This window comes from Ambystoma mexicanum, chromosome 8 (assembly GCF_040938575.1).
Source record: "Ambystoma mexicanum isolate Mex_15411 chromosome 8, UKY_AmexF1_1, whole genome shotgun sequence".
Classification (NCBI taxonomy): domain Eukaryota; kingdom Metazoa; phylum Chordata; class Amphibia; order Caudata; family Ambystomatidae; genus Ambystoma; species Ambystoma mexicanum.
In genome coordinates this window covers 1,658,886,086-1,658,911,926 of record NC_090929.1, presented here as the reverse complement: position 1 = coordinate 1,658,911,926, position 25,841 = coordinate 1,658,886,086, and the positions used below count along the sequence as shown (strand labels likewise).

Genomic DNA, 25,841 nt, shown 5'->3' with positions numbered 1-25,841 from the left:
CCCCGCATTTTTAGTTTGGGCTATTATGTGTCTTGCAACATCTATACTATTTTATATGAGGGACACACAGCTTGTAGGTGCTTGGGTATTTGCCCACCCACTGACTGGCCATGCTCATCGCTATGGCCGGTTCCTGCCCAAAACACTGCCTCATGGAAAAACTCTTTGAGCTCGCTTTAATCAAGCCGTACCATCAAACTTTGTACTCGGAAGGGCCTGCCAGTGTTTTCTCATAGCAGTCTTCTGAGAGTGGAAGGCTTAATTGGAGTTGTAAACCTGCCAATGGTGGTATATAAATGTCTTAACCAGGTTTCCTCTAGCCACTCTATGCACTATGCTGGTCCTTCACTGAAGTCTTGTTAAAAACTTGCATTGGCAAAGGCAACATTTTTGGCTTGTGCTCAAGTATTAGGCATTTGCCTTGCACTGCTATTAGATGCCCAGGTACTCGCATCGTTTTGCATGTTCTACCATCAATAGCCAGTTAATAATACCACTACGGCTATGCCTGGCAAGTGGCTTCCCCATGTCTACACAAAAGCCCAACAAACTGTTGGAATTCCCAATGCTTGTTTATGATTGGTAAAGCGCCAGCTGGCAGTTTGCTTCAGTGTCATGACATGCTCTTTGCTTTATTTAAATTTACAATCTAGCCATAGTTACTGACATGCATGATCTTCTTTAATGTTACTTTTTTTTATAGATGGGTTTAAATAAAATCTTTATTTTGGGTACATCCGCAGTATGTAGAAAAACAGAATAAACCCAAATATACTTGGAGCCCACAAAATACGTTGTGCCGATACTTTTAAAATGCCTTTTTTTGATCGGAAAACTTTTTTCTTGCAGTAGAATTCGATTGCAACTTAGTCGTCCTGGCCAAATATCAAAAACATTTACAGTTATGTTGTACGAAACGGGCTTGACTTGCTTGAGTTCTTAGAAATACTATCACGGCTCAATTCAGTCGAGTGTATCAGATGGGAGCCGAACAGTTTAGCACTTGGGCCCTATTGAACACTACCCAGTGTGAATTCTGAACTCCTACATGAGAAGTTGTGCTTCTGTACATTTTCTGCCTCGTAAACCGTAATATTTGGGACCGGAGAGATTGGCGTGTGTCTGTATTTTATAGAACAGATTTGGGACAAAAGTTAAACGTTGGGGGTTGTAAGATTACAAAACAAGGCAGACATTTCCCCTTTGACTCCAAAATCCTCCCCAAGAAACAGTAAGCAGTTTCTGCATTTTCCAGCTAAACTTATTTAACACTTTGCTTTCAGAATTTCTCGAAGTTGGCAAGAAGCAACCTGCCCTTGACGTTCTTTACGACGTGATCAAAAGTAAAAAGCATCGAACATGGCAGAAAATACACGAGCCTATTATGCTCAAGTACCTGGAGCTCTGCGTCGACCTCCGCAAGAGCCATCTAGCAAAGGAAGGCTTATACCAGTACAAGAATATTTGCCAGCAGGTACGATCTGTAGCAATTAACATTTTTTGGTATAGAGTAATAGGTGTTGGTATAGACAACATACCTGTTGAAACGGGCTTTTCGCATTACATGCTTGCTGCTATGCCCCCACTCTCTGGCCTTATTGTACAATCAACAGACCTTGTGCACACACCTTTTTGTTTACTTGGTGCAGTCTACAGGTGCTATACATGGGCGTTAATTAAATGAGATGGCCCTTTTCAACTGTTAGTAGATCATGTGAGACTATATCAGCCTGTACCTTGACTACTTATTTTCCTTAATGTAGGCAGTTCATTTTATTGTTTTTGCTTTAAAATGCGTTTGTGTTAAGGAGTGCATTGTCTCACTGCGTGCAGCATGCTTTCCGGGCATGTTTTTCAGCCAAGAAATGTTTTCCATCATTTGAGTAAATGTGGATTGTTCTGCTTAGTTGCATATTGCTTTTTTTTTCGTTTCTTTTTTCTTTGCTTTATGATTCAGAGATTTGTGAATGCAACAAGGCTCCTGAACCGCTTCCACGTTTCGAGTTGCTTGCATGAATTCTGGCGATGCTGACACATACCACCCAGTAGTGGACTGCAGTATCATGAATATCATTCGAGAGAGCCATGCCCATAGTAATTCATAGGGATTTTCTTCAGATCCTGTGGTGTTGCATGTATTTGTTTTGGTAGCAAGACCTTTGAAGCACAGTGGTTGATTGTCTGCTTGTGTATCATATCCATACAAACATAAGTAGGAAACTTTGGTGTTGAGGTCCTCTTGTAAGAGTTTACAGAGAGCGGATTGGAGAGGTTTGACTTCATTGCAGTGCTCTTACAACACTGACACATCTCAGTATCATTTGAAATTGATGCAAGCAGAAAAGTAATTACTTGGTGACTTAAATCTTTGTCCTACATACATTATATCTAGAATGGGTAGAGACTGGACACAATTGAACAGCATAAGCCTGTCTCCTTAAGATTGCCTCTCCTACTATACAGGACTCTCAAATTCACTTGTGCTTTATCCTGTACTCAAACTGCATTTTGAAACAAGCCTCTCTCCCACTATACAGGACTCTAAAATCTAGTCTGTCCCTAAATCTAGTTGTGCATTATCCGGTACTCAAACTACATTGTGAACGTAGGCGCCTCTCCCACTATACGGAACACTCAATCCTAGCTGTGTTTGTACTTGTACTCAAAACTAGTTGAATTCTATCGTGTACCCAAACTGCATTGTGAAACGTAGGCCTCAACAGTCAACTAGGTGCCATGGCACTCGCAGGCCACAACAGAGCAACACGTAGGTGCTCCACTAGGCCCAATGAGACTCACTGCAGTCACTCCTACCCCCCACCATCACACAGCCCAACCCCCTTACACAGCGCACCATCAATGTGCATCCCTCACTCCCCTCCTTTCCCCTGCCCCCGCCCTCCCGCAACCTGTCTTCCTCTCCCCCACCGTTAGATCCCACTCTACACAACTAAGAGCGGCAAGATGGAGAGACTGATTAGAGAACATTATCCCACGGAACAGAGGATGCAGCCAGACACCTAATGTGCCAATCGCACTCCATCCATGCCAGCAACCAACCCCTGACACCTCGCGCTCACACTTTCGCCAAACTACACATCACCCCAACTCCCACTTTCCCAGCCTTCGTGCAGCAAGAGAAGCTCTAGCCAATACCCTTACCACCAGAGAACTGCCCAATCTCTCTCCCACACCCTTGACTGCTCATAACGCTAGGAAAGGGCGAGACTACAGGCACCTAATGCCCCCTATCAGCGCACATCCTCCGGCAGTCGACAACCACTCCCACTGCAGTATAGGAGCAAAACCTCACCCATCCCAGTCATAGCTCTTCCCCTCTGCCCCCCCATTCCAATAGCTCCCTCATCTCCACATTCCACCTCCCACCTTGTTACTCCCCCCCCCCCCCCCCCCCCCCCCCAACTCCCCCACACTGCCAGGCCCCACATCAGACTCCACTGTTCCCCACCCCTGCCTCCCATCACTATTCCCACCCACAAAGGCATCCCACCTAATATCTTGCACCCTCATCAACGCCAGGTCTGTTTCCAAAATCAAACTCCACATCTATGACCTCATCACAGAAGAAACCCCAGACATCCTATTCATTAGAGACCTGGTTCTTTGACTGCGAACCCATTGCGGACAAGACCTTCCCACCTGGTTACATTCTCACCGTCCGGAACAGATCACGAAGGGGAGGGGGGATTGCAATATTACGCAAATACCAATTCAAGCTAATCACCAAGGACCCCTCCGCCAGCACCACAGGCTACCAATCCCTCCTGGTAAAACTCCAACCCCACACAGCTTCCTACTCCTACAGACCCCCCCTGCTATAACACACACTTCACAGAAGCACTGGCCACCAACCTCATCCTACACCCAACTTTCACCATCCTAGGAGACTTCAACATATGGTTCCACTCCCCATCAAACTCGGACAATGTCACTGTCTAGAACCACTCAACCTGAAACACCACACCTCCACTCCCACCCACACGAGAGGCCACACCTTCTACGCATTATTCAGCACCCCAAACCCATCTACCCAGCCACCGCACCCTCTGTCATGGACCGATCACTCGGCACTGTTCCACCATACCACTGAACACTGTGGTCAGCAGCCGAGCCCCCACACGACCACCACTAACTCCCCTCTACTTTTTCACTATGGAACAAAGTGGTAATCACTCCAGACCTGGAGCTCTCACTCCGCAACTCCCTCTACTCTCACTTCCTCGCGGAAGGCCACCCAGCAATAGATTCCTTCGAACCCAGGCTTACAAATGCTCACGCCCCTTACCCCGTCAAAGTGTACCTCACAGAGATCTGGACCAATGCCGAAGTGGTTTGCCCCCAATTCCAAACCACTAATAACTCTCGAGCACTGTCTGGAACAGGCCTGGAGAGCCGCACTGTCGGCCCAAAACAAAACAGCCGTAGCAAGGGCAATCGGAACTTACAGATCAGAAAGAAATCATTCGATGGGAACCGAATCCAAAATGCTAGCAACCCAAGTAAGGAACTGCATAAAATCATTGCAGAATTAAAATCCCCATCATGCTCACGCCTGTCCACTCCAAGCTCCAAAGCCTTATGCGACACCCTCTCGCCCCACTTCTACAACGCAGCCAAGGAAAGACACACCTCCATAATGGCTAAACTAAAACTCTTGCAGCCACTCGGCCACAGTCCTTCGCCTAAACCCCCCCGCCTGACCCCCTCCACACTCGCACATTTCTTTTGACTCATTCTCTCCCATAACACACCAATAATTCCTCTCGCTTGTAGTAGTCAGCCGCCCGTCATGCTCTCCTGAAGACCCATGCCCACTCTCAATGCTAAAAAAATACTAACCTCGACGTGTGCAGGTAACGTTGCACGTGCAATCCTTAATCTCTCACATCAGGATCCTTCCCGAAATCCCTAAAAACATCCTACATCAAAGCCGTTATCATAAAACGAACCCTTGACCCACTACTCCCCCAAAACTACTGTCCAATTTCCAATATGCTTTTCATCGCCAAACTGACTGCGCAGCCTACAAATAGCTTGGCTAGACCCAGCGCAATCAGGCTTCAGACCACTGAGGGGAACAATCTTCCCTAGTCTCCATCTGGGGCGACCTAAAAACCGCTGACTCGGACGGCTGCGCGGTTCTCATCCTGCTAGACCTCTCTGCAGCCTTCGATACCATCGATCACTCTACTACAAACACTAGCAATCAAAAGTGCAGCCCTTTCATGGATCTCATCCTTTATTTCTATCGGTCACAAATCATGCATCTCGGCCAGTTCACATCCATATCACAACCAGTATGTCAAGGTGTCGACCAAGGAGCATCCACATCACCCCTAATCTTCAACTTCTACATACAACCCATTCCCGCAATTATCCGCTCATACAACCTTACCTGCTACAGCTACGCAGATACCAAGATCATCCTCAAAATTCCAAAGGCTCGGGCAGCCCAGACCTGTCATCGTGCCTCTCCGATGTTGACCACTGGATGACGACCAACCACCTCATCCTCAACCCTGGGAAAACCAAAATCCTACTCTGCGTAAAATTACTCCTCCCCCAACCAATCCCATGGCCCAAACCACTACGACAAACACCTGCACCCTCTAATGTGGTAAACTTTGGATGTGAGTTGGACTCAGATTTATCCCTCACCCATCACACCCCCCAGCGTGTCCCGAAACCTGCTTCTTCCGCCTATGTATTCTCAGACGGATTTTCCCCTACCTCACCGTTTCTAGGCCATCAACTCCATTCTGTCTCGCCTACTACGCAAACTGCCTCTACCTAGGAGCCCCGGCATCCCAACTAAGGAAACTCGAAAGAATCCAAAACGTGGCAGCACGCCTGCTCATTAATCTGCCCACCAGAGAACACAGCCCCTACCCTGAGAGTACTCAACAGGCTCCCTATTGCTCGACGCACCACCTTTAAAGCCATGTCCACAACACCTGCCCGGAATTCCTACGAGACAAAATTGTCCCCTACCAACCTTCTAGGAACCTCAGATTTTGCACAGCATTTCGCCGAATGATCCCACCCCACAGGTCCACTAGGCTTGGCAGTTCCTCCTTCTCAGTCCAAACGCCAATCATGTGGAATTCCCTATCCTTAAACATTTGCAACACTGAAAACCACCTGAAATTCAGTAAAGCCCTTAAAACCTGGCTTTTCCCAATACTCTACGAATACATTGCACCCCGAGAACACACCACTAATAATTTCCCCTGCATCAATCGCAACACAGGGGCCGGCAGCTCTCGCAGTGGTTTCACCTGACGCACCACCTCCAATTGCTCAACAACACTACCAGCTGACAAGCACTCCAGGTAAGCCAGCAGTTTTCGTTTTTGGCACATCTGCAACCTTCCGCACCAAATGATAGACCATGAACATTGAGATAATTAGCCCAGGGTAACACACCCCCGATCACTAAGGAATCACTGCGACTGTTAACCTGCATTGCTCCCTCAGGTAATTCTCAATACTAGCAATCGCCCACTACAAATGTACTCCCAAATCTAGGTATAACGAGCCATCGATGACTGTTTATATTTCTGAAACCGACTGTACTGTATGCTGAAACCTACAGCGTTGTGAACCCTAGGCCTCTCTCCCACATACAGGATTGTCGAATCTGTGTAGCCTCCCTTGTTCATTATATGACAAATCCTACTGCATTTGAAATTTGGACTCTCCTGCTATACAGGATTCTCAAATATAGGTGTAGCCCCCATCTTTGTTTACTACATGCTGAAACCTGCTACATTGTGAAACCTAGGCTCATTGGTATAGGAATCTCAATTCTAGACCTGGACAAATATCGCCCCAGCCGAACAATGTCGCAGCTTACGGTACGTATATCTCACACCACTAGTGTGGACATAGGCCACAGGCTCAGCCAAGCATCCATGCAAGATAGAATATGGCTAAGCACATCCGATCTAGCAACACACATAGCCTTCCAGACTGAAACACCTAATTTACCTCAACACCTCTGCCACTAGCATACAGCGACTACCATCCTATACAATAGCAATCTATCGCAAACCACAAACGGCACCCACCCACGTGCCTGGCCTCTCTTAGGGCTGCTTAGTCGAGCTTAGCCAGCCACCTAATTCCTAGACCGGCACACACATCTCCTAAACTGACCCCCTTAGAATTCTCCACCACATGGACTACGGTCACTGAAGGCGTTGCTACCAGAAAAGCGCACTGAGCCCACACAAGTGGGGAAAGAGCGCTATATAAATAACCAAATACAATATAATGATGGTGCCAGTGCCCTAGCCCCAAAATGACTACTAGTTGTCAGAGCACCCATCTTTTTGTCTCCGTTGATAGCAAAGGTCATCCAGACCAATTGGACTTCATGCTCTAATGAAAGGGTTGGGCAATGTTTTCGGAGTCCGTCATTACAGCGAGTGCAATTGACTCGCTCCAATGCCCAGTCCTCCTTTATGCTTTACTATCTGGCAGATTATTTCCTACCTCTCGGATATCCTATAAACACACAGGTTCTTTATAAATGCTAGAACAAAATGAGCATCCACAGAATAACTAGTGTTGTATGCATGATGCTTCCAGAGAGCTCTATAGAAGCTGGTTCTCCGGATAAGATTTTGAGGTGGGCATATTTGACTGCCTATTTTTAACTTTGAGTAAATGAGATTTTAAGGGAATACAAATTAGCTTTTTATTCTTCACAGTAGAGTAAGTTATTTGTCATGCAGCCGGCGCATGCAAAAAGTTAAAACTGGAAATTGTCATGCGGCAGTGGTCCACATCATAGTAGAATATTAATCCTATGCCCTGTGCCCTTTCATCCATACTTGCATCGTAGTTGTCATTTATATAGTGCCTTTGTCATGATCACTGCTTCCAAGGAGCCAGGACCAGCCCAACGTCCTTGGAAGCAGGCCCCTAACCCTAATTCTAAACACCAGCCGGTCCCCACTGGGACCTTTTGGACCTTGTCCTGGCGCCGGTGGCACCAGGCTCATCAAAACCATTGGTCCCGGCACTGGAAGCGCCGGGCTCATGATAGGTGTGAAGATGCTTGGGTGGACTTACCTGCAGCAGACCATGCTGCTTACTTACCAGCCACTTAGAAGCCATCTGAAAACAGGAACTACTTTCTTACCTGGGTGGGGCAGCTCCACTCCCTGGATACAGCACTGGAACTCTTCTGGAAACTGGCACTCTTTTCTTACCTAGGCGGGGCCGTGGAAGAAGACGCCTCATCACTCCAAGGCTATTTAAACCACACCCGATAGATGAAGCGTGCTTCGCGTTATTCTGCATCTGCAGCAGAACGCTCACCGAGTCTGCTCCGGCCTTTCTTCTTCCGATCCTGGACCTGCAAGAATCCTACTTACCATTTCCGTATCCAGACATCATCAGCACCTGCAAAGAACAGAAACAACAGGTTAGCAAGGCGAACTTTACACGCAGTGCTTACTTACCTGATCCATCGGCTGCGGCCGTTTCTTCACGCCGCATCCCCACCTGCAAGAACAAAAGCATTGCCATACTTACCGGCACGCTGTGAATTCCGGATTTCTTCGTTCTGCATCGCCGCCTGTGAAGACAAAGTATCGTTAACAACTTACTGGCATTCCGCGGACTCCGGGCCTGCAACCCAACATCTGAAAGGCAAAAGAAAAGACATTAAGCAGGTATCTACTTACGTTCATTACGCTCGTCGCAATAAAACGCCTGCGAATTCTCCGGCGTCTCTTTAACACGAACTAAGCTGCAAGGAAAGAGACAGCTAGAGCGCTTGCCATACTTACGAACTTCCAAGCGCTTCTGTAAAGACTATAAAGACAAAAGGTGTTCAGGAACTCACCACTCGTGCAGATAACGACGGTAACCATCCTCTGAATTCAAGAGGCCTGTGTTTCACCAGTGAAGGAACTGGCAACGGCACCCTGCACCAGACGCAGATGGAGAGCCCAGCATTCACCTATATAAGGTGAGCACGTTGACCTGGGGGCTCTACGAAAAAGCTGGGAAGAGAGAGAGAGAGAGAGACATTCAACAACCCAGACCATTAACCCCCATATTCTTTCACCTGCAGAAACCTCACTCTTCGAGTCCGACACACAGTGCGAAGAGGTTCGACCCCAGAAGCCAATCGAGTCCTGCACATCACTTTTCGAGTCACAGACAGCTTCCTGCCAAGACCCGCCCCTCCGTGGGAATCAGGTGAACGTTACAGCCTTTTAACATTATTATAGTCTCAAGTGCTAAAAGTGGGAACGCTCTCGGTGGACCAAAGTCCACAGTGTTGGAGATCACATAGCACAATTAGAATGCGTGTGTGCATTTGGCAATAAGGCTCAGCAGGGCTGGCCAGGCTCCGGTAGAAGCAACCCACAAAGGTCAGGCATGTGGATGTGTGCTGAGGGGTCAGGAGATGGCGTGAGTGCTAGAGACTCACTGTGCCCAGCTGGCCTGAATTTGTTGTAGGTCTTGGCTGCACACTGATTGCTAGGACTGATTTTCTATACTCTGGCCTGGTTGACAAATGTATAGAAGGCCGACCTAGAAGTGACTAGGACAACTCGGAGCTTTAGCCAAACCAGGTCAAGGTACAATACAAAAATTCCATAGCCAAAGCTGACGCATACAACACTAGAATCGACAATGCCCAATCACATTCAAAAGAATTATTTGCGATTTTCAATGAACTAGTCACACCGCCAGCCTCCAAACACCAAACAATCAAAGATGAGAACTGGTGTAATGACATCCAAAAAGCTATGCTAGACAAAATTGACTTACTCCAAAAGAAAATCAAAGCCAACCTCGACAATCTACCAAAGTCTCCACACAAAACACAGACTGCCCCCAGCCCCAAGCACTCCCCCAAAACAAACACAACAATTTTCCACCACCTTTCACTTTCAGAAATGTATCTACCTTTGAGGTCCTACGCATCATGAAACAAATCAAACCTTCACTCTGCAAAGGGGACATCTGCCCTGCAAACATAATCAAAGACTGCTCTGAACCCCTAGCCCACTTCATTGCTACCTTCATTAATGCCTCTTTCGCCACCGGCACAGTACCCTCTTCCCTCAAAGAAGCTTGGGTTCGCCCACTACTAAAAAAAACCTGCGCTAGACCCGGACTCACCCAACAACTACAGACCCATCACAACAGTGCCATTCCTGCTGAAAATCCTCGATAAGGCCGCATACCTACAGATACAAGTTTACCTTGAATCTCACAACATCCTAGGTAAGAGACAGTCTGGTTTCCGCCCACGCCATGGCACAGAGTCAGCACTACTCGACCTTAAGAACCAACTCCTAAAAAACATGGATAAAGGCAAATGCGCCATCCTCCTTGACCTGTCAGCCGCGTTCGACTTAGTCGACCACAAAACACTAAGTACACATCTCACCAACACGGCCCACTTCTCATCCAAAGCCACAGCTTGGATCTCATCCTTCCTGGAAGGCAGAGCTATGAGAGTTTACTCAGACCAAGCCTCAGCCAACCCCTCGCCAATCAACTGTGGAGTTCCACAAGGGTCTTGCACCTCCCCGACTCTCTACAACCTATTCCACTCCCACTATTCAACGACTTAGAAGAATTCGGCATAACGTTCACCAACTATGCCGACAACACTCAAATCCTTCTCCCACTAACTGGTGACTATGAGCAAGACCTGAAAACCCTACAAAATACTTATGCCATTATCCAGGCATGGATGGCAGCCAATGGCCTCTGTCTCAACGGAGACAAGACAGAGATCCTACTAGTCGGCCCTAAAACCCTCAACAAGCTAGACAAGAAATACAGTACTTTCCTCATCCAGAACTCAGTAATCTCTGTATCCCCAGCTGTAAAAACTCTGGGGGTATACCTAGACTCCACCCTGTCCATGGACAGACATGTCAGCTACATCTCCTCCTCAGCAGCCCTTACAACCAAGATAATCAATGCAGTAAAGCCCCACCTGTCCACCACAAACCGCCTCAACATCGCCAGAGCGACTATAGGCGCGAAACTAGACTACTGCAACGTCGTCCTGCTAGGTACCTCGGCCAAAAACATTAACAGACTCCAGATTGCACAAAACTCCAGATTGCCCTGAGAGCAGCCCTCAATATACCAAAGAGAGAACACATCTCCCTAGCAAGACAAAATGCCCATTGGCTCCCAGTTAAAGAGCGCATTCAATTCAAGACTCACAATCACACACAGATGCATAGCCCAAACCGCCCCTAGCTACCTCAATGAACGGATACAACCAGTCCAATCACTCAGACCCAAAAGGGACCTATATGCCAACCAACTTACAATCCCTAACTTCACCAGAGTCAAAGCTGGCGGCTCGAGCTTCGAAGTCCGAGCGCCAAAAGCTTGGAACTCCCTTCCGCCCAAGCTAAGAGCGGAAACATCCCACACAGCCTTCAGAAAAGCCTTGAAAACCACTCTATTTAAGGGAAACCCATTTTCCAATTGTATCGCATGCAATATTGTCTGTAAATTACTACTGTATCATGACTATGGTTCCTATGTAACCCTGGAACCACAGCCATTCCTGTAACCGATTCAACATGCCAAGTAAACCTTCTTGTAACAGCGCCACGATGCCCCAGGGCAGCTGCTGCGCTTTAAAAATGCAAATAAATAAAATAAATAAGTTAGGTGGACGAATGGTCTAGGCTGAGTCTCAAGAGGTGGTGAGCTTGTAAGGGGCCCTCAATGAGCGCACACAGTGACAAGTCGGGCAACGCACTTGGACAATCAGAAAAATACATATTTATTTATGGCAATATAACACTATGAAAAATGACTATCATGCAATATCACACACTATAAATAAGATGCATAAATACAATCGCTGGAGTAGGGCAAAATACATAACAGACCCCTGAAAAGGAAGCAAAGTATTAGTATGCAGCACTACAGATCCACCGAATTGCCACACTAACTTTAGAAGTCCATCCCGAAGATGTATGGGGCCTTGAGCCCAAAAGTTCAACAAAGTTTCTCACAGTTTTGTGAGACGGGGGGGGGGGGGAGAATAAGGGCAGGGATTCTGTGGTCCAATGAAGAGATCCAAATGGTAGAAAAGTTGTTCTAACTAACAAGTGTCCGCAATGTTCGGAGTGCATGCGCGAGCAGGCAATGGCAGAGCCAAACTGTTGTAAAAGTTACCAAACTTTTAAAAGGGGAGGTGGGTTTTCAGGTAAGTAGTGTTACAACTCACCCCCGTACTCTCATTCTTCTTAGGACTTGCCAGGTCTTCTGAAGAGGGTCCAACGTCGCTTTTCCCATCGTCTGCTTCAGTCTTGATGCCCAGGGACTGCAGGTTGGAGAATGCAGAAGAACGCTATGCAGGACCTCTCAGCACAGGACTGGATAGAGGAAAGCTGTTTTGGGTGATGGCCACCGATGCACAGCGGCACAGGATGACACACTTACCGTGGTCTGACTTCACCTCCTATCTCCGGTTCCCTTGATGCTGGAACCACACAAATTTGTCAGAGGTCAGTCTTGTAGCACAAGCTGGCGATTTCCCCCAAGTTCCAGGCATCAAAGCGAAACGGCGACTTTTGCAGCATGTTAGCCCAAATTCTGAGCTGGTCAGCCACTGGGTGATCCAGAGGCGCTTCCTTTCAGGACAGCTAGCTGACATCAAGAATGGATGGTCCCGCCACTCCAAGGGTCACAGCTCCTTCGCAGGATTGCTGGATCGCCTACAAGACCATGGTCTTCCAGGACAGCAGCAGAAGTTGGTCGCTAGGCCTTCTTCCTTCGGGTCCACTGTTCTTGCGAGTCTTGTAGTTGGATAGGATACTTGGCTTGTTCAGTTTCTTCCAGGGTCTCTCTAGAGAGTGCAGGGGTCCTCTTCACCAGAAATCCAGGTAAGTCAAAACTCCCACTTGCCAATCGAAGGTCTGGTGGCACAACTCATGAATACCTTTCAAACACACTGAAACAGTCCTAACCCACTTCCTGGCAGCAAAAATACATGGCCCTGCAGTAGCCCCTGAAAAGCCTCTGCTTTCCGACATGTAAGTCTATATAGGGATATTCCTGGTCTCATAGGCCAGGAAAAAGGGTTAGTGACAAGATGGCCAAGGGACAAATGACAACTTTGTGTCGTGGCGATGTTTGGACACTAGCCACAGTAGGCAGCCAAACTAAGTAAATGCAGTAAGGCTAAAGAAAAATCCACAAGAAAATAGCAAAAAGTAACTGCTGTCACCAGCTTGTCCCTTGCGCACACCTAAAGTAACCAAAATTTGTGTTTGGGTAGGGCAAAACAAAATGTACCCCATTGTACAATGATACAAAGTAACCAAAAGTGGCAACAAAGTAACACAACTAGGGGAAACAATGTTTCGAGGGGATTGTGTCCTCAGACGTATTGCACATCTATTACAGTAATCACAGCTGTGCTACTTCTGAAAAAAAATTGTGTCGTACATCAATAACGTTGATACGCTGTCCCTCGAGGGCCTCGGTTGAGCCGACGTCACCGGATGTTATATATAGGACGCACAACACCTCCTAGCCTCAGTTCTGTTTTTTTCTGCGAACGTGTTCGCTACAGAAACTCTGCGCTCCTTGGTTCTTCTAACTTCGTTTTTGTGAATCATGTCTTTGTCTTCTACCCCGCGGTCGGCCTACAAGAAGTGTCGGGACTGCGGTTCCAAGATGTTTCTACGGACCTGCATAACGTCTGCCTTTGGTGCCTCGGCAAGAGCCACGCCACCAAGGACTGCGATGAATGCCAGTCCTTGACGTCGTAGGCCTTGCTGGAGTGGAAGAAGTTGTCTGTAGGTAGGGTTTCCAAACCCTGCAAGTCAAAATCCGCTGGACTTTCGACCGACGATTCGAGGGGTGACTCTCTGCGACAGCGCAAGTCCGGGGGGGGGGGGGGGGTGTCGGTCCTGGAGTGGTTCCCACCATTCCTCTGCCTCTTCTAGGCATTTGCGGAAGCGCTGTCACTTGTGGCCAGACGGCGGGTTGCTTGTCCCAACGAGCATTCATCTCCGGCGGAATGGGATGCATTTTGCAAGGAGATGATGGCGATTTTCGAATCGCAGGGCACCGTTCCTTCCGCGCCTTCGAGAGAAGCCGGCAAGAAACGTGCTAGGGCCACCGCTCGCACGCCTCCGGGCTCGGGCGGTCGGCGCGATCATCGGAAAAGGTTGATCGCCATAGCCGTGTCAGATCCAGGTCCATGACGCCCTCGAGACCGTCGGAGCCTGTGAAGCCTTTTAAGAAGGCATTGACGCCGTCGGCGCCATGTCCGTCGAGGGACTCTCTCGAGGCTCCGGCTCCTAGGAAGTCGTCGGTGCCATGTCCGTTGGGATTCTCGAGGCTCCGGCTCCGAGGAAGTCGCCGGCGCCCAGGCCGTTGAAGGACGTGCTCGGGGCTCCGGCCTCGAAGCCGTTGTCGAAGTAGTCGGCAACTCGCTAGACACCGATTCCATCGATGCCTTTTGATGAGGCTTTGTCAGAGGTGCCCAGGAGGACGCTGATCAGTGAGGCCTGTGTTTGAGCCTTTTTCTGTGCCCCCAATCCAGAGATTTATTCCAGCCTTTGGATTACATCTCGGAGGTGGATGAAGGGTCAGATGAGGGGCTGGTGCCTACTGAGGTACCGGATGACCTATTGTCTGGTCATAGCCAGATGGAAGACCTGCGTCAATCCTTATGATTCTAGTGGTCTGGACACCTCCCCGGAGGTTGAGTTTGGCAGGCCTGAGCCTGGTACACACGCCGAGTCTTTGTACAGGCGTCTCATGTCGAGGGTGACGGAGTACTTGGGGTGGTCTGCTCCACCTGTGGATTTTCTGCAGGATGACCTGACGGATATATTGGACCATATGGCCTTACAAAGAAGGGTGGTGGCGGCTTCGACTACTCAGGAGAGTCTCCCGGCAGTGAACAAGTCGCTACCGAAATAATTCCGTCCAGCCAGAGGCGACCCCGGCTACTTGTCTATGCACCCCACTCTGGAGAGTTTAGTGGTGCAGGCAGCTAAGGCCCCAGCTAAGCAGGCTGCGTAGCCTACCATCCCTCCGGATAGGGACGACAAACGCTTTGACGGTTGGGCGAAGAAAGAATTTTCATCTGGGGGTATGGCTTTAAAGGCAGCCAACTCAGTTTGTGCCTTGGCATGATTCACTCACACTCTGGAATTGTGTATTTTTGGCGGCTGAACATATTCCAGAAGGGGAGGAACGGGATGGTTTTCTTGCCTTCATTCAGGATGGCAAGGATGCCATGTGTGAATAGGTTCAGTCGGGTCTGGACGTGGCAGACTGTCAGTCTGTCCATGGCAGCTAGCACCGTGATGCTCAGGTTTGTGGTGGTTGCGGAAGTCTGAGTTTGCTCCTGATGTATAGTCCCGGCTTCTCAACATGCCCTTTGATGGTGACCATCTTTTTGGCAGCAAGGCTGACGAGAGCCTTTACAGGTTGCAGACCTCCAAAGCTGCAGCAAAGTCGTTGAGCAATGTAGTTTGTCTACCTCCGCCTTTTGGTCCTAGGGGACAGCAATGGAGGGGAGGCTCCTTTCGATACTACTCTTCCTTTGGTAGATCGAGGGGAGCTGCCAGTCAAAGGGGCCAACGTAGGCGTACCAGAGGTGGAAAACAAGGTACTCGAGGTGCCAAAGCCGCTCGGGCAGTTGCCTCTTTAACCTCAGGCACTGCCGCAGCCGCTTCAGCTCAGTCATGAGGCCGTGTCCCATGGTTCGCCGGTTGGGGGAAGGCTGGCGCAGCATCTTGTAGAATGGCGTGCAATTACTTCAGATGTGTGGGGTTCTGGAGATCATAGCCCACGGCTACTGTCTACCTTTCCGGCAGAGGCCTCACGACAATCCACCAGGGAAGCTCTTGGAAGCGTCCGGATCCGCTCCTTGCGCAGGAAATCCAATCCCTGCTGGAGAAAGACGCCATAGAACTGGTCCCTGTAGCGGAGAGGAACAAGGGATGGTATTCCCCATATTTTTTTATCCCGAAAAAAAGACGGGGGGGGTGGGAGGGTGTTGGATTGAGACCCATCATGGACTTGCGTGGTTTGAACAAGTTTCTCAGGAAGGACAAGTTCAAGATGGTTACACTCTGAAGTCCTCCATGCCCATCAACTTCAGGACTGGTTGGTGTCTCTTGACCTCAAGGATGCTTACTTCCATGTGCCGATTCATCCCAAGCACAGGAAGTACCTGAGGTTCGCGGTTGGCGACTCGCTTTTTCAGTTTCGGGTCCTGCTGTTCAGATTGATCTCCGCCCCGAGGGTCTTCACCAAGCTAATGGTGGTGGTGGCAGCATATCTCGGGAAAGGGGGGATTCACGTCTACCCCTACCTGGACAATTGGTTGATCAGGGCGCGCTCTCCCGAGCAAGTCCTGGATCATCTGTCACCTGCCACTCCCTTCACAAGCTGGGCTTCTCCCTCAACTTGAAGTCCCACTTGAAACCTACCCGCGGCTCCAGTATATTGGAGCAGTGTGCGACACATCCCTTGGGCAGTGTTACCCTCCCCAGGTGAGGGCTCATCACATTCTGCAGATGGTGGACAAATTTCAACATGCCCAGAGTCTCCCGGCGTTCGCGTTCTTGAGGTTGCTCAGCCTCATGGCATCCTGCATTCTACTGGTGCCAGAGGCCAGGCTGTGGATGAGATCTCTGCAGTGGGCTCTCAAGATGCAGTGGTCGCAGTCCTCCGGCAGGATGTCGGATCCCTGTCATGTGCCGCCCTCGGTTACCCAGGATCTTCTGTGGTGGGCCGTCGAAGGCAATCTGATGAAGGGGGCTCCATTTTGGCTACCCTGGCCGGAGGTAACGATTGTGACAGGATGGGGAGCTCATGCCAACGAGTTGAGTCAGCGGTCGTTTGTCTCCATCTGAGTCCAGACTCCATATCAATCTTTCGGAGCGGAGGTCTGTTGGGCTAGTCTTGAAGGTTTTTCTGCCGTCTGTCCGGGGGGAAGAGAAGAATGTCCTGATTCTGACGGACAATACAGTGGCCATGCACTACCTTAACAAAAAGGGGGTGGGGGGGGTGGGTGTCTCCCACTGTGCAGAGAGGCGATGCAGCTCTAGTTCTGGGCCATCTAGCAGGAAATTTCAATCTCGGCAGTTCATCTGGCCGGAGATGAAAACGAGGCGGCGGACTCTCTGAGCAGGCAGAGCACGGTCTCACGAGTGGGAGCTGGATCAGGAAGTTCTCTTGGAGACCTTTGCTCTTTGGAGGACCCCACAAGTGGATCTCTTTGCTGCCATTGTCAACAGGAAGTGCGATTCTGCTTGCGGGAATTTCCTCCCAAGAGTAGCCTTAGGGAATGCGTTCGTAGTGGAGTGGTCCTTCCCACTGCTGTACGCGTTTCCTCCAGTCCCGGTCATTCCGCAAGTGTTGCGGAGGTTACCGAGGTTCGGTTCCCGAATGATCCTCATTGCTCCGGCATGGGCCAGGAGAGCGTGGTACCCGGACCTCCTCGACATGTCCATCTGCCCTCCACGCCGTCTTCCCTACCGAGACGATCTGCTCTCACGGGAGGGGGACGGGTCGGGTTCTCCATCCAGAGGTCCAGTCGCTCCTCTTTCGTGCTTGGTATCTGAAAGGTTAAGGTATAAGGATTGGGACCTCCCTGAAGAAGTGATGGAGGTGTCGCTTTCGGCCAGAAGGCCCGCAACAAAGTCCCTGTACTGTTGCCGTTGGAGAAAGTTCTGTGGCTGGTGCAGGATAAAGAATGTGGATCCTTTCATGTGCCTTTCCTGTGGTTCTGTCTTTTTTGCTTCCGTAAGCCCACAAGAGTCTGCAAGTGGGTACCATTAAGGGTTACCTGGCGGCGTTATGCATATTTAAGCGCTCGTCTGAGGAGTGTTCTTATTTTAATATTCCTTTGATTTGAGTTTCTAAAAGGGCTAATTAATGTGTTTCCACCATCATTTTTCCAGGTGCCAGGATGGGATTTGAACTTAGTTCTAAAGTTCCTAATGGGAGCTCTGTTTGAGCACTTACATTCTTGTCCATTGAGGCTGTTGACCTTTAAAACTGTATTTTTGGATGCGGTTACTTCCGCTCGCAGTGTGAGTGAGTTGCAGGCACTTTCCGCCAAGCCACCTTTCACGGTGTTCCATAAGGACAGGGTTGTCCTTTGGCTTTGTCCTTCTTTTCTTCCGAAGGTTGTCGGATTTTCATTTGTGCCAGAAGGTAATTATTCCGGTGTTCTATTCTCCTCAGCATCCTGGTAAGGAAGAGAAGAGAAGAGAAGAGGAGAGGCTCCATAGGTTGGATCCTAGGAGAGCTTTGAGCCTTTATCTTTCACGGATGTCCCGGGTCAGAGTGGACGACCAGCTATTTGTGGGATATGCTGGAAGGCGTTTAGGTCAAGCTGTTTCTAAGCAGACCTTGTCCCGATGGATCATCTTGACAATCTCTGAATGCTACTGTCTGGCGGGTAAGGATCTTCCGGTAGGTTTACAGGCCCATTCTACTAGGGGTGTGCAGAGGGGAGTTCCCAGTCGTAATATTTGTGAAGCAGCCACATGGGCCTCTGTCCATACTTTAGTAAAACACTACTCCCTGGATTCTATCCATGGGCAAGATTTGGCCTTTGGTAAGGCGGTTGTCTGTTATGCAATTTGATTATTCTAAATTCTTTCCCCTCCTCCATACATTGGTACTGCTTTGGGAGTCTGTCATAGATGTGGAATACGTCAGAGGACACAATCCCCTCGAAGAACAAGTTACTTTCTTAACTGGTAAAGTTCTTTCGATGGGATGTTCCTCCGACGTATTCCACATCGCACCCTCCCAGCCTGCCCCTCTACAGAATTTATGGGATTGCAGCTTACGTTTCCGCAAGGCTTTCTGTAGTCATACTGGCAGAATATTAGTGCCACACGTTTTGGGGGAAAAAAACTACAACTGAGGCTAGAGGCGTTGTGCATCCTATAGATAACATCCGGTGACGTCGGCACGACGGAGGCCCTCTAGGGACAGCATATCGACATAGGACAGCGACGTCGAACATTTTTCCGAAGCAGCACAGCTGTGGTGATTACTGTCATAGATGTGGAATACGTCGGAGGAACATCCCATCGAAAGAACGTTACCAGGTAAGAATTTGTTCTTCCCAATACTAACAGCTTGAAGGACATGTCCATTTCCCCATGACAAATGAGCAAAAGCCAGTGTAGTGAGGCTCAAGGCTTCCCTGCACTCCAAGAGCTGGTCTGATTCAAAAATAAAAACCAAAATGTTTGGGGGTCAATAAAAATGGAGGGAAAGGTGCTGTAAAGAGAAATCTTTCCTAACATTGATGTCAGGGCTGTTGGTATAAGTAGGCTTAAAAGGTGTCAGCTAGCCCAAATGTGGTGTAGGTAGTAGTTGCATTCTACTGAGAGTGGCTGGTTGGCTGTGCCTGCAGCAAATTTCCACCAAATGGTGCATTTATACGTACCAAAACTACCGATGGAGCATATCTTTGATTTCACTGTGTTGTTGGAGTCTGTGGGGGAATAAAGGCCAGCTACCCTCGTAGACTCTTCTAGGCACTTGGAGAGGGGTGGGGGCTATCCTCAAATCGCAATACACTGTCTGACCTAGCACACTGTGACCTAGTAAATCTACTAGGCGGCTACCATAGGATTTAGGATAGTAAGATTCACTAAGTGCCATGGACAAGCTATCTTTATAGTTTTAACTAAAAATCTTCCTGGTTGTATGTACGCTGTTGCCTACTATCTACGATATAAGGATACCAAGGCTGAGTTAGAATGTTTCAGTGTAACTGAAGGATTGCCAGCGCAGATCTGGGGTGTAAAGGAGCACCAACTGTATAGGTGCAGCACAAATGACCATTCCGAGATCAATTTAATGCGCACACCCTTCATAAACATCCAGTACAGTTCTAAGAGTAATACAGGTGCCAGCCTTAGTTCAAGAGAAATTAGACTACTAAAACTAGTGTCTTCTAATGTAGGTGTTGGTGAGAATTCTCAGACATGTTAATTCCCTTCTACCTTGGAGACCCTCAGCTTTTTCTGCTGGACTTCAGGACTTTTTAGATCTCATGTGATTTTAATGTGCTTTATTCTGTTTCTTTTGACTTTGGAGTCTGGCAAACTCCATAGGCATCATCTTTACATTGACACACTGCACCTTCAATGCAGTGGCGCAGGGAAGTCTCTTAGATTTCCCTAAGGTTTAAATACCTTCTCTAGATGAAACTGTTTCCAAGTGAAGTGAAATTGACTGTACTTATATTTTGTAACTTTCTAGACCCAGCACACACCATAGCTGGTGGCAGTGGTTTACTTTTTACTACCATTGTGTTTTTACTGCGGGCTGCATTCGCAGCCACAGTAAGGCAACCTTGGGTGCCCATTTTGTCAAAATAACCTGTCGTCTTTTTTCACCATTTCTCTTTGGGAAGGTCCTTCTTGTGACTGCGCGCCAAACCAGGTTTGTCCCTTTGTTTTTGTCTTTGGTGGGATTCACGTGTGAAGCCCGCCTCTGGCTCCAGTATGTCTGGCATGGGCAGGAAGTGAGGGAGGTGCCCTAAACTCCCTGTGCTTGATCCCCTTGGTTACAGGAATGCACCCCGAGGTGGTTGGCCAGCACGCTGTCCGGCAAGGACAGCCACCCTGCTTTGTGATTGAGAGCTAAGCTGGAATGAATGGGAGAAACCGGCATAAAAGACTAGGCTTTTTGGCTTGGAAGGCAGAGTCGGCCACTGGACGAAGGAATCAGAAAACAAACTTGGCAGAGAAGCCTGCTGCAACTCCTGGACTTTGGTTTTCCCGGTGAAACCCTGCTGCTGTGCTGAAGTTCCAAATTCGCCTCGACTAGAGAAGCCCTGGAAGGGCGACTTCTCTCTGAGTTGGTGGGACCAATCAACTCCAAAGTAAGCCCGTCTGGACATCCTCTCGAAGCTGGTTGCATTTCCACTGCTGCTGCTGGAACTGCTTGTGGCGCCTGTCCCGTTGACACCTGGGGAACTGGCAGCCAAGAAGAGTAGGCATCCTACGCCTCCATGCCACCTATCGCCCTCCCTCTCCCCCAAGGGAGACTGAGATGGACATGGCGACAACGGGCACGGATGACGGAGGTATGGGAGACCTCCCGTCTCCTCTGCCCTGAGCCTTTCCGCCAATTAAATTAATCTTTCCATGTAATGATAGAGCATCAGAGCTTTTCCAGCTCACGCCGGAGGAAAAGGAAGACTACTTCTATCAGCGCCAGGAGGAGAAGAGGAAGACATCCTTTCAGTCCTGCTCCTGGACAATGTTTTGGATGAAGGGCGCGCTTGCTGAAGAACCCCTGGACAGCCCCAGCAAAGAGACCGGCTAGAGAGAAAATGCAGGGTGCCAGACTGCACCCAAGTGCTTGCGGTCTCAACAGTCGCCGGACTCTGGGGTCTCTGCAGCCGCCAGGAAGAAATCGTTGAGCTCGGGGTCCTCTTCTTCTCCTCTGGATAATAAGGGGAAGCAATTGGATTCTATGGGTAGAAAGGTTATCTGCTCGGAGACGATGGTCAAGGCTGCCAACGCCCTTGCAGCCAGATACGACCGTGAGCTGTGGTGTAAGTTGGCTCTGCTACTGGACTTCCTCCCCGATAACAAGCGGGTAGAGGCTTTGGAGGTTCTGCAAACACTGATTTCCGCTAGATGCGAAAGTCTCATCGCCGTCATGGCTGGCTTAAGGCCACCAACTTTAGACAGGAGGCCCAGACAAGGGTTTTGGGCATGCCCTTTGACTGGAACAACCTGTTCTGGAAGGCTGTGGATGAATCCCTACAGGCCATGAAGACTGAGAGGGCACAGGCCCTGGTCACTCTACAGCAGTGACGACCGTCCTTTCGTTCCTCAGGAGGGAAGTCTATCCCCTCTTCGAAGGTTTTCGGCAGGGGCTCGTCCGCTTACTGTCAGCCCTCCAGCTTTTCGACCCAGGAAGCCAACTTGGGTTGCTCCACTGCCTTTATGGGCAGACGTGGTCATCGGGGACCGCAAGGCGACTGTCTACCTCCAAGCAAGATTGAACCGGCCAGGACATCGGGTGCCGCATCCGAGCAACCTGGTGGGAGGTCGGCTGGCGAACTTCGGCATGTGGGAGACCATCTCCACCGACAGATGGGTGCTGGGCGCGCTTGCCCACGGACACACCTTTGGAGTTTCATCTGAAAAGTGTTGGCGAATACCACCGGTGGCCCAGCAGGAAAACCACACCCCTCAGCTGCTGCTGGAGGTTCGGGCCATGTTGCGAAAAAGGGGGAATGGAGCTCCGTAGTATACTCAAGATACTTTCTTGTACGAAAGAAGGCCGGGGGCTGGAGGCCCATTTTCGACCTACGACGGCTAAACCAGTACATAAAGTCCTAGAAGTTCAGGATGGTCACGCTGCAGCACATGCTCGGCCAGCTGGAGAAGGGGGACTTTCTATCGTCGTTGGATCTGGAGGACGCACACTTCCTCGTCCCCATACACAAAGGACACCACGTTTCTGCGCTTTGTCGTTCAAGGGAAGCATTATCAGTTAAAGTCCCTTCCTTTCGGACTGAAGTTGGTGCCCAGAGTCAAGTGCTTGGCGCTTGCGGTTAGCAGCGGCCTATCTATGACTGCAAGGGATCCTTGTTTACCCCTACCTGGATGACTGGCTCACCCGGGCCAGGTCAAGGGACAAGGCCGTCAACCACATGGCACGGACTGTCCACCTGCTGAGGGAGCTGGGGTTCTCAGTAAATTATGCAGAGTCCTGCTAACTTCATTGCAGGACGCTCTGTTCCTGGGATCCAGCCTCAACAGTGTCATGCCTGGCGTTGCCGTCAGTGGAAAGGATATTGGCCATCTTGCGCAAGGTGCAACAGCTGTTGGCACTGAGGATTGCCACGGTAAGGACCATCAAGTCTGCTCGGCACGATGTCGTTGTGCGGTTCCAAGTGATTGCATCAACAGTCAAACCATGCACAACCATACCATTGACAAAAAAGCATCTTAAAAAAAATCTAATTTTGCTTTTAATGGGGGTTGGGTGGTGTCCCCCCCACCCCTCCAACATCCTTTTTTAAACCATTAAAACATTTTTACTAAACCCTTTACTATTAAAATAAATGCATTCAATGTTTTTTTTAATGAATTGTTTTCAATGGTATGGTCCAGTGATGCTTTATATTTGATGCAATGACCGGATAACTTGTGCATATACCTGATTCGGCTCTACAGGTTGCAGATGCGGCTGCTGCAGGAGTTCCTCAAAGGCTGTTTGGTCCAGGTGTGCGGAAGCTTCCAGGACAGGATAACGCTTGACGAAGAGTTCCGCCGAGCGTTAAGTTGGTGGGCCTTGCGTTCCAATATCACAAAGGCACTGATTTCCAGAGCCTCCCGTCCCGGGAGACTGTCGCAACAGACACTTCTCTGGAAGGATGGGGAGCCCACACTGTCTTCCCACTAGAGGCCTGTGTCTGCCAGAAGAGAAGACGCTACACGTCAACGTGCTGGATCTGCAGGCAGTGTTTTGGGCCCTCAAGTAGTTTCTGCCGTCCCTCAAGGGCAAAGTAGTGAGGGTCTTCACGGAAAATACCACAATTGATATTTTATTTCTATCATGCTCGTACACAAGTGTTTCAGAGCGCGACAAGGCAAGGGAGGGGAACAGAGAACAAAACAGCGATGTGACTAGGCCCAGTGACATTGAGAACGCGCAAGTGCATGGGGGAGGGGAAAAGTGCATGGAAGGGGGAGAAGTGCATGGAAGGGGGGAGAAGTGGAAAGTGCGAAGCAGAGGAGAAACCGATAAATAACAATAAATAATAAAGGCAACAAACAGTTTTAGTGCAGCCAGCAGTTTGCAATTACTAGGTTTAAGGCAGCAGACCGGGTAGGTCTGATAAGTGCAGGAAGAAAGGGAGGGGGGCTGTATGGGCACAGATACAGACCCCAGTGCAAGGGGTGGCCCGGAGGCAGTGCGGGTGGCTGGCAGGTTGAGCAGGTACCTGCGCCCGGAGGACAGGGTGGCCAGGTGCACAGTGCCAAGAGAACAGATCAGCAGGGGGAGCGAAGGCAGAAGAAAAGAGTACGGTCTTGAGGTGCTTGCGGAACCGGCGATGGTTCTCAATTTTTAGAGTGGCAGGTAGGCTGTTCCAGAGGGAGGCCACAGCCAAAGACGGATCTACCCCCCAGCTCGTTTCTTTGAAAACGACTGACCCTGAGGGAGTTGGAGGTAGAGGAGCAAAGAGCTTGAGAGGGGAGGTATTTGCGAAGGGATAGCTGAAGGTATTTTGGACCCAGGCCCCTGAAAGCCTTGTGGACAATGCAGAGGGTTTTGAATTTAGGTTTGAATGTTTTACATCCGGAAGCAGGGGGGCACCAGATCCCCAGTGCTCTCCAGGGAGGCGCAGGACTTGTGGCACTGGGCCGTCGCCCAGGGGATGTTCCGCATTTCATTTCACCTGGCAGGATTAAAGAACATGGTCGCAGAGTGGGAGCTCCGGCAGCATCAAGTGGACAACCTTTTCCTCAAATGGGGCAGTCCCCAGATGGATCTCTCAGCGACGGCGACAAACACCAAGTGATGGAGGTTTGCCTGCAGGTTCCCCACCTGGGGAGCATGGGGATGCATGCTCATTCCCCTGGGACAGCCTGTTTCTGTATGCGTTCCCGCCGTTGCTTCTTCGAGTCATCAATCAACGCAGACACTGGTGCAGGATGACCCTCGTCGCACCAGCGTGGGTGAGGCAGATCTGGTACCCGGACCTTCTCAGCATGACCGCGTCTCCTCCAGTCAAGTTGCCAGTGGTTGTGGATCTTCCCGCCAGGCAAGGAGGTGCAATTCTGCACCACGAGCCTGAAGGCCTGGCTCCTGCACCATATGAGTTCAGGGGCTATGATCTTCCAGCAGACTGCAAGGAGGTACTCGCCAGGATGTAGTCTACTTTAAAATGCTATGGACACAAATGGAACCGATTCGCAATTTGGGGCTCTTCACAGAAGATCAACCCTTTGAATGTCACGGCTCCTCAAGTATTTCCATATTTGCTTTCATCGGCTAAATTGGGGCTGGCTCATGCCTCCAAGGTTCATCTGGCGGGTCTCTCCTGCTACACCAGATCTCCAGGACGGTTTCATTGTGGTCGCACTGTCTAGTTAAGGAATTAATCCAGGGACTGTTCCGCTCGTTCCCGCCGGTGAAGGCTCTGACCCCAGGTGTCGCATCTCCGGTTCGAACAGAGCTCCCATGAGCCTATTCAACACCACACTATGCATTCCACTCCAGCTCCACTCAAGCTTGTTGTGGAAGACTGCTTTCCTTGTGACCATCACCTCTGCACGACGGGTGGGTGGGAATCCAGGCCCTATCCTGTAACACCCCTACTTGACTTTCCACGAGACAAGGGTGGTGCTGCGGATGCACCCCTAATTCATGCCCGAGGTGCTGTCACTTTCATCTAAATGACCTCTCGGTGTTGCCTGTGTTTTTTCTGATACCTTTGTCGCCGTCTGAAAGGACTTTGCACTCGCTGGTTGTGGCTAAAGCGCTGAAGTTTTGTGGCCCGCACAAATAGTTTCTGGCAAACTTCTCTGCTTTTTGTGAACTTTAGCCCTGTGAACCAAGGGAATGCCCTGTCCAAGGCTTCCATTTCCAGGTGGCTATCCGTCTGTATCATTAACTGTCACCAGTTGGCTAACCAACAGCTGCCTGGCTGTCCGCGAGCACATTCTACCCGAGTGATCGCTGCTACTATGGCGTTTGTCTGGTGTGCCCCTGCTGGACATCTGCAGGGCTGCTACGTGGAGGTCGACGCACACCTTCACGAAATTTTAGTGCGTCCA

The 25,841-nt window shown here is 49.7% G+C and overlaps 1 protein-coding gene across 1 annotated transcript in view; it reads left to right on the top strand.

Moving 5' to 3' along the window:
- The window catches only part of EIF3A (eukaryotic translation initiation factor 3 subunit A), an 812,143-nt gene that overhangs the window by 41,785 nt on the left and 744,517 nt on the right, over positions 1-25,841 (top strand). The window contains exon 2 of the mRNA XM_069611926.1: positions 1,284-1,474. Within this exon, the coding sequence (XP_069468027.1) occupies positions 1,284-1,474 (191 nt within the window). The remainder of the gene's footprint in view (positions 1-1,283; positions 1,475-25,841) is intronic.